General features: G+C 41.4%; 1 protein-coding gene across 11 annotated transcripts in view; it reads left to right on the top strand.

The window, feature by feature from the left end:
* Positions 1 to 3692: 3692 nt before the first annotated feature.
* Nfi (Nuclear factor I) overlaps positions 3693 to 9261 on the top strand; it is a 40797-nt gene continuing 35228 nt past the window's right edge. For 6 of the 11 annotated variants that reach the window (XM_077399382.1, XM_077399378.1, XM_077399381.1 and 3 more), the window contains exon 1: positions 3693 to 3825. In XM_077399382.1, the coding sequence (XP_077255508.1) occupies positions 3745 to 3825 (81 nt within the window). In that variant the 5' untranslated portion in view covers positions 3693 to 3744. Of the gene's footprint in view, positions 3826 to 5682; positions 5701 to 6407; positions 6537 to 6676; positions 7316 to 7391; positions 7985 to 9261 lie in introns of those variants that run through there. The other 5 variants (XM_077399376.1, XM_077399375.1, XM_077399374.1 and 2 more) reach the window with 5 other exon arrangements.

The raw sequence follows: 9261 nt of genomic DNA, 5'->3' as shown, positions 1-9261 counted from the left end.
GAAAAATAATATCCTTCGACAATTTTACACTACGTATAATTAAAACGCGTGTTATACTTGCAAGAGAAACCTATAAAGTTTTATGTTGAAATAAAATAATATCGAGTTATATGTACCGTATATGCTGTAAAGGGGTAGATCAAAATTGTTGTTGATAATTTATCATTTTCATGTACTTAGAACTTATCACGTTAATTACGAGAATTTCACGTAGTCAGACGTAGTGGATAATATCCGTTCTGATTCTGTTTCGAAAATTCCGCAACGGATGCGCGCCTTCGTATCTGCAACCTGTGAGCAAAGTTGTAGAGCGGTATTCACATAATCCGATCTTATATTTACAAGATCGTTTTAAGCCTGATCGTAGGCGGTTTTCAGACTATCAATGAAATGACTGCACAGCGTCTCGAGAACTTGAAACATCCTCGTACTTAAAACGATCTTGAATATGAGTTTGGACTATGAATAGGGGTTATAAGTATAGTTCCGTAAACTGTTGCGTAAAATTCATGATAATTCTGTAAATATAGTAAATAGAAGAGCTTTCCGGTGAATTTTTCCTATGATCGATCGATCGTCAGTCGTTAATTCGGTGTGTTCCGAGTTTTCCAAGATCATGCGAATTTTTTCTTCTTAATCTACCGATCTCTATTAAGCTCTATTCTATCTTTCTTTGCTATTTGTAAATAAAACTCATAGTCAATCTCCCAGTTAACTTCTCGTGTGAAACTTATTGCATTATTTTAGAATTAAATAGAATATATTTTTAGCATATCAGAAAGATTGTTTCGCTACAAATTTATTCATTTGTGGTACAGAACGGTAGCGTATTTGAGTTTTTGAAATCTAATTTATCCTTTTATTGATAAATTTATAACTTTATTTATAATAATAAGTAACAAGTGCATTTGTCGTTGATAAAACTGAAGTGAATCAATTGACATAAAGTTATTTCTTTAATTCTTTCGTTCAAAACGATCATAAGTTCTCATTATAAGAACGATTTTGATCAAATTCCAATTAACTTAATCGGCAATTAATTCTTAACCGACAAAAAATTGTACAGTAAAATTTGTAACTGCAAAATTTTCAATTGTTAATTTTCTGCTTTTCTTGTTTGCTAATGCGACAAGGAACAAAAAAAAATTAACAATTCTATATCCATGTTAACAAAATAGTACGAATATTAAGTTAATCGCCGATTAAGCTAATCGAGAGTTTCATCGAAGTTAATTTAAACGCAAGATTTTTTCGAGAGTTTTACTACAGGTTGTAGTAAATACGAAAGACTGTTGCTGCACCGCCTATAGCGTTGCACAATCTTGCGTTTTGTCTTTACGCCAACAATACATGCAATAATCAAAGTAATGCAAAAAACAATCGAGAGATAACTTTGTCATCGTTATTTTTATCGTTATTTTCTGTTTTTGTTAACGTCTCTCGCTTTGTTTTTTCCTTTTTGCCAGAATTATTACTCCTCCAGATTCCTTCTCATTTCTTTCGAGAATATTTCTTCGTATATATGCATCGAAGTTATATAAATCACAAACAGAATGATAAATTTATTTTGCCAGTGAATAGAATAACAATTAAAGTAATTTAAATCGACCGTAACTGGCAATATATAACGTCTTTACCGATATGAACATTGAAAAAACTGTGAGCCAACTTGGTTTGTCGGATTCACACAGCACATTTTCAGATCATCATCGAGACATTATTAATTTCGACCATAGGTTTTGGTCAGTTGATGTAATTTCTAAATTCAATAGTTTAAATTTTTTATTGCGAAAAAATATTACCCCAGCCAGGGTTTGAACCTGGAACCTCCCGTATACCGTGCGGGTGTCGTGCCTGGCTGGGGTAATATTTTTTCGCAATAAAAAATTTAAAATATTGAATTTAGAAATTACATCAACTGACCAAAACCTATGGTCGAAATTAATAATGTCTCGATGATGATCTGAAAATGTGCTGTGTGAATCCGACAAACCAAATTGGCTCACAGTTTTTTCAATGTTCATATCGGTAAAGACGTTATATATTGCCAGTTACGGTCGATTTAAATTACTTTAATTGTTGTTATATAAATCTTTCAGCTTATACACGTATATTGATATTTCTACTTCAAATGTAGGCTTTAAAATTAATTTTTATTCTCATTCTTTTATTATATCCGTTTCCACGTAACACGCGGATCATCTGAACCCGTTATCTATTCGTTCCGATTCGTACGTTTTTACTTCTCGTTCTTTTGGATTATTTTTCTATATCTCGTAGCGGACTGCACTCGGGCTTGCGCGACGCTGTTGGCTTTTTACGCCGACGCCAACGCCGACGCCAACGCCGACGCCGACGCCGACGCCGACGCCGACGCCGACGCCGATGTCGACGCCGATGTCGACGCAGCGTTTGCGATTTGGAGTCGATGTAGTCCGAGGCTCGCCGTCTTCGGACACAGGGGAGCTAGAAGGAACCGAAGCAAAAGAGCCCTTCATCATTACTGCCGTTGTGTTGTCGTCATCGTACTCATCAATGTAATAAGAGAGTAACAGAGACAATATAAAAATTACGTGGCAAAAAAAGGAGAAAGAAAAAGGGAAAAGTGCGAATTATTGATAAAGCTAAAGGGAGACAGTGAGAGTGAGTGAGTGAGAGAGAGAGAGAGAGAGAGAAAGAGAGAGAGAAAAAGCAACCAAAAATCAAGGCTATAAAATCAAAAAAGGGGTGAGAAAGAGAGGGAGAGAGAAAGAAAGAGAGAGAGAGAGGGGGGAGAGCGCAAGGAATACATAAAAAATAAAGGTCTAAAGAGAGATAGAAACATAGGAGACATCCCCCTACAGGCATTTCCAGAAAGAAAAAAAGCGATATCGAAAACAGGAAGGGGTGAAAGTCGGTAAGATAAAAGCAGAAGGGAGGGAGGGAGGGAGGGAAGGAGGGAGGAAGCGTAAGAGAGAGATACGAGGAAGGGGCGACACAGTGTGTGTGGGGGAGAGCCGCGAATTGTGGCGTTACGAGAGAAAGAGAGAGAGAGAGAGATAGAGAAAGAGAGAGAGAGAGAGAGGGAGAGAGAGAGAGAGAAAGACACAAAGGAGATCCGAAATCGAAAAGTTCGCAATTGTGGCTGCTGCGGTTAGGTAGGATGCGTGTGCTTGGGTGCGGCGTCTCGTCACCACCCGACAAACGACAGTTTAGCAGTGTCAACGTCAACAGCATCCGTAATACCATCGCCAACGGCGGATTCGTCGGTGCCGGGAACGACAACGACAGTCCTGCGAGAACGTCTCTCGGGAGCGCGGGATCGTTCGCGAGAGGTAGCGGCCGAATCGCCTGCAAAGACGGGAGATCCCCGTGGAACTTGACAACTCCGTACGACCGCATCATCACCACCGCCGCTACCACCACCGTGTCGTCCGTAACTCGCCCGCGAGCTCGCGAAGAAACGGAGCACCTTCGATCCACGTGTCTCATCACCCTCGGCAACTCACGGGAGCGATCGTACGCCAGCAACTGTACGCCGAGAAGGGCGCCTAGGACGTGGTCCCCGTCGTTTGGACGATAACGGAGCTTCGACAACGGGTAATTTCGACTCCGCGCTCGTCGGCCGAATTAAGCTCTTCTTCCGCATGGTAACGACCACCGTTGGACTTGGGCGTTAAAGCGCGGCGTCGAGCGGTGAGTCAGACCCTGGCGGCAAGGTCGAACCAGCTCCAACCTGGCTCTCAGACAACGTTCAGACTACTCATGTTCATCCCGGACACTCTGAGAAGCTGCATGGTGGAACCGGATGTCTCGACTTACCTGCAGGCTCCTTCCGTCGGACAGGTGCTTATTATACAATTACATTTTTAAAACGCCTCGCTTACGTTCGCCGCGCGCGCGCGAAAGTTACTCGATTTTGCTAATTCGTTTACGTGCGCTTCCGCTGCCACTCAAATTTTGTTTTGCTAATCGATAGTTTTTAAATATCAATGTTTTTTTTTTATATTGTGACGGTGGTCATCCGAGCACGCGTGATTTAAGGACAGGTACTAGAGAGTCAGTCGAGAGATGAAGAGAAAATCTTCAAATTCATCAATTCTAAGTATTCATAAAATATTTTCATGAATTTTGATGATGTTAGAGCTTATATCATACCCATATTAGTCGAAGCGAGGAATAATTAAAAATATCGTGTAAGGGCTCCTTTGACTCCGGCTTCTTATACATGCGAGAAAATGTGGTAACGTCACGAACTTGAGTTTCGCTGTTCTGCTCATATGAGCGTGGTCCTTTCTAGTCAGTGACTGCGTTTACTTTTATAAATTTACAATGACTCCTCCAAGCCCGACCAATTCATGGAGAAATAAGGATAGAGTCTTGCGTGGTGTCAAAAGAGAAAAATTCGCTAAAAAGAAAGTTGTTCTTCGAATGGAAAATGCCCAAAAATCATTGACAGATAAAAGGTTATGTGAGGTGCAGTCGCTGCGACGTTGTTCGAAGCACGCTGCGTGAACTGTGATATGGCCTGTTTCAATAGCCAATATCACAAAATTTTACACGATAACCCTTGTTTTTCTCGATATTTCTGAAAAGCTTAGATTAAGATCTATAAGAGCTCCGTTTTTTTAATCTTTGGTAGGCCGCCTTCATATAATTAATATCTCGTTTCCTGTCTCCGGGAACCCTTTTGCTATAAGAACTCATGTTAAAACTGTGATTTCAAAATTAATTTTTGCAAATTTTTACACGATAACCGATGCTAAAATTTTTTGAGCACTTTTCTCGCATCTCACTTTATACGTCCATGAAGTTTTTTTTCCAATTTTTAGATACATCTATTATCTGTAGAACCTCCTTAAATGCGCGCGCTTCTCGATGATCCATCCCAAACAACACCATGTCCAAAATCGGGACATATAGGACGTCTTATGTCCCGATTTTGGACGTTTGTGTTGTCTGGGATCACCTTGTTTACTTGACCGCTCTCTTCTATCCCGCGAGATATTTTATGCTGCGTACGTAAAATCTCGTCGGTTTATTTTCGACTATAATGTCCGCATGTCGCGATTAATTCGTGTGATGTAAATTTTGGGGGTGTATACATGTGTGTGTGTGTGTTTGTGTGAGCGCGCGCGTGTGCATACGTATATATATATACTACGCATCAATCCAACGTGCCTTGATGCTTTTCTTATTCCAAATTCCAAACTTGAAATTTGATTCGGAGTATCATGGGTATACCGGTGCGCAGAGTTGCACCGTGAATTTTGAACAATCGAGCAACAAATTCCACCGTTTGAACAAAAAAGCGTTAAAACGGAGAGAGAGAGAGAGAGAGAGAGAGAGAGAGAGAGAGAGAGAGAGAGAGAGAGAGAGAGAGAGAGAGAGAGAGAGAGAGGAGAGAGAGAGAGAGAGAGAGAGAGAGAGAGAGAGAGAGAGAGAGAGAGAGAGAGAGAGAGAGAGAGAGAGAGAGAGAAGGGGGATTGACAAAGGAGGTGCAGGAATCGCGTTGATGTCGCGTTGCGTCGCTTCGCGTCAGTTCGAGGGCAAATCTAGTAAGCTAGGACAGAGGCTATTAATAACTGTTTAGGATGCCGTACCTGGGCGCCGCGCGCGCGGTACCGTCCGCGTCTCGATACGCGCGTCCCGACGACCGGCGTCTCAGTGTCGTCGCGACGACCGACGTCGCATCCGCAACGTTCCGTTCGACGGCGAAACGTAGGTCGCGTACGAAGCCCGCGGAATCCGAAAACAGCGCCCTCCCACGTAATTACGCGCCCAACTTGCCTTGTCGGAGGTAGCGGGGTTCGCGCTAAAAAAAAGAAGTCTCAGCAGTTATTTCGTTATCTCGTGCCAAAAAGTTACGACGTTCCTTCAAAATCGTCCATCCCGGCTGCGCCTCGTCGGGGATCGCCGATCGCTTCTACGCGCTGAAATGGCGCGGTGCAGCGTACTTCTCGAAAGAATATGGGAAAACTCTACCATACGCTTCGTGTAGAGCCAGATGCTCGGCCGACACGGATTCTCGCTATTCGGATTCGCTATTCGCGTGGGCGAATCAACGTGTTAAATTTACATTTGGTTCCGCCGATTGATTGTCATTACGTTTTTTTTCACGCCGATCTAGTGCATTCTTATGCGTTATTTACCGTAGAGCTATTTACCGGTGGCCTCTTCTTACAGCGGCTCCCGTCGTCTCTTTATATCGCCGCTCATTTATTACCGTTAGGTAGAGAAATTCTATTTTTTTTTCTTTGTTTCCATAATCTCTACGACCGCGATAAAAATTACGTTGACCCGATATACATCGAGATGTTTCATCGGAATTGTGACTCGTGAGTTTTTTCGAACAAGTTTGCGCCACGCGATATTGCGCGAGTAAGAACAGAAGAGGAGGAGAAGGTGGTGGTAGAGGAGGAGGAGGAGGAGGAGGAGGAGGAGGAGGAGGAGGAGGAGGAGGAGGAGAAGGAGACGGTGGTGGCGGAAGAGAAGAAGGAGGAGGAGGAGGTGACGGACTCTAATTTGAGTTCGCGAATCGCTCGTACCTGACAATGGTACGTTTCCCGTGTGACCATCGTTTTCCGGGAGTGATTTACTTTGCGCTTCTTCCCGCTTGGCTGCTCGTCGGTTTTTGGCATGAATTTTCTCGCGTGAGAAGTAACTTACAGTAGAGAAAAAGAAAGAGCAGTAGAAATAAAAAAAGAAATAGAATACGAGAAGACGCGTTTCCTTTGGCTTTCTCGCGCTTGTACATACCTCCCTCAGCCCAGATAACACAATGTCCAAAATCGGCACGTAAGACGTCATTAAGACATCTTTTTTTATGTCTCGATATTGAACATTATATTATCTGGGAAGTATATCCCAAAATTCGTCGCGCGTTCTTCTCCAAAATGTGTTCTTTATCCCTGCCGCGATGACGAGAGAATGTTTAACGTTTCTGATTTTCGTTGGTTTCCCCAAAAATAACAACGTTACGTAGACAGATGGACGCGCGGGTAAACGTGCAATGGCGCGTCCGTAAAACGTCCGTGAGCGACGGCCTCGTCTCCCAGTTGCATTCGTTTCTCATTACTCCGTTCGTACGTACGTTCGTTCCTTCGTTTGATAACCGAGCGCATCTGACGTCCGACGTCTGACGAGGCGTTGAAGGAAAGAGCGCGAACACATATCAGTATATACTTCTCCTTCGATTCCTTTTTCTCTTTTCGTCGCTTCGTCTCGCGAGCAAACGTCTCGAGAACCTGACGAGATCGCTGGCGCTTTCGATTCTTAAAATTTAAACTGCGCGGCGAGTTTACAATAGTAATTCTTTTATAAAGGAAAATAAGTCGTAAGTGAGATTCAATAGGGACGAATTTGAACGATTTTCCTTAAAGAAAGAAATGTCATCTCGCTCTTAACGTTAGAGATCCCACTTGGAGAGGACGATCACTCGCTTAACACGAATGTCCAAATGACTTCACGGTAACGGCGATCGATAAAAATTATGCGTTATTATCGTACGATTGATACAGAACGCGCGGAATACATGGACGCGACAGCGTTTACGGAAACCGCAGTGTCGCAAACAAGATCGCCGGCGTTGGCAGGCGGCTCCTCGACGGTGTGAGACATTTTGTCAAGAGTGCAGATAGATAGATTTGTCGAATTAATTAGAAAAATACGCGAGGAGGAAGAAAAGTGCGCGAGCGCGGGAGTCGAGCGAGTCTCAGAGTCTCGGAGTCTCGGGAGGATTCACGATTGTTGATTCTTGGATCGCTGCTCGACTACTCGCGTGGAAGATTTAAAGTCGCGGGGAAAACCAATCGCTTCTTCTCGAGAACAGATCCGATCGGTACAGATGAGGCCGCGAGCGATCCACAACTGTGGCGCGAAGGAGTATCGGGATCTTCGCAATCGTTACTGCGAGGATCGCTGTATCTGACAGCTGGACGCTGACAGGAGGGACGGACAGACGGTAGTGTGCTACAGCGGCTGCAGTGTTTGCGAATACTCGATGGTTCGTTTGTGTTCTTTAGCAGTTTATTCGTAGCATTCAAGATACGCACGACGAAAGGATTCTAATTTTCGTTATAAATAGAGGCGGGGGGGGGGGAGAAGATATGAAATTAAGTCTACTGCTATCTATCGTCCGTATCAAATACGATATGTTTGATATTGAGTGCATTGCAAATATAATTCAAATTTCATTTAATATACGTGGACAAAAGAAACTATATATAAATCAAGTATGAGCGATGAAGAGATAAAGTACTGCTAATAAAACAAAAATAAAAGTTTATAAAAGAATAATTAAACAAAAATTAAGATAAAAAACCACTCGTTGTATTACAAAGTACGTGTAAACTATCATAAACTGTTCAGTCAAAAATTATAGCTTAAATTTATAGCGGAATTAATAAAAAGATCGACACAGCTGTGTCACACAAGCCTCAATTTTTTAAATATTTATATAATTTAATTTATTTCATAGGTATAACTTCATCATTGTTATCCATTATTTCAATTTTCTTTCGTTTTTTCTCTGCTACACGGTTATACTTTTTTTTAACGAGGCTAAGTATATATGTATATATATATATATATATATATATATATATATATATATACTAGATTATTCTTTAATAACATATCGGCTAAACAGTCAGCAAATCAGATAAACTTTTTTTTAATTTAAAGAAAGCGGTTTCTTTCAATAGTTTTATCTATGTAAAGACTTACGTCGATAGACGTTCATCAAGAGAAATGATAAATCTCATACATTTTGTTTACTTCAATGTTTGCAGTTTTGTGTACACACATAAATAATAGGGTAAATAACATATGTTTGATGTATTTGTCTATTTTATTAACAAAGATATTTCAAGCTGTGAAAGCTAGTTGAATTAGTAGTTTGGGATATTGTTTGTGTCGTTTACTCTTTTTACTTTTGCGTGAATTTTTCCACCGATATCCGTGATTTATAAAACTTGTGTTTTTATGAAAATCGAGAATTGCATGTGTACTTGAAAACAAACTTTCAAATTGCGAGACCCAAAGTGCTTAACACTCACTGCCACGTGTTTACGATACATCTAAAACCTAATTTTGCAGGCCAGGTGTATCGTAAATAATACACTGAGTAATCAGATCAAAAGCTACAAAAAAAAAGGAAATGGAAAAGCTTAAATACTGTCATGAAAGAATGGCATTGTCGGCAATAAAATACAGCAACTGGTAAAAAAACCGCCTTGGCCTCAGGGCGTAATTTTTTTATTCCACTTGGCAGTAAAATTG

Source organism: Temnothorax americanus, unplaced genomic scaffold, assembly GCF_048541705.1.
Source record: "Temnothorax americanus isolate GAGA-0224 unplaced genomic scaffold, ASM4854170v1 Scaffold126, whole genome shotgun sequence".
In the NCBI taxonomy this organism is placed as follows: Eukaryota; Metazoa; Arthropoda; class Insecta; order Hymenoptera; family Formicidae; genus Temnothorax; species Temnothorax americanus.
Note: the sequence above shows the minus strand (reverse complement) of the source record. Positions and strands in the feature narration are given on the sequence as shown.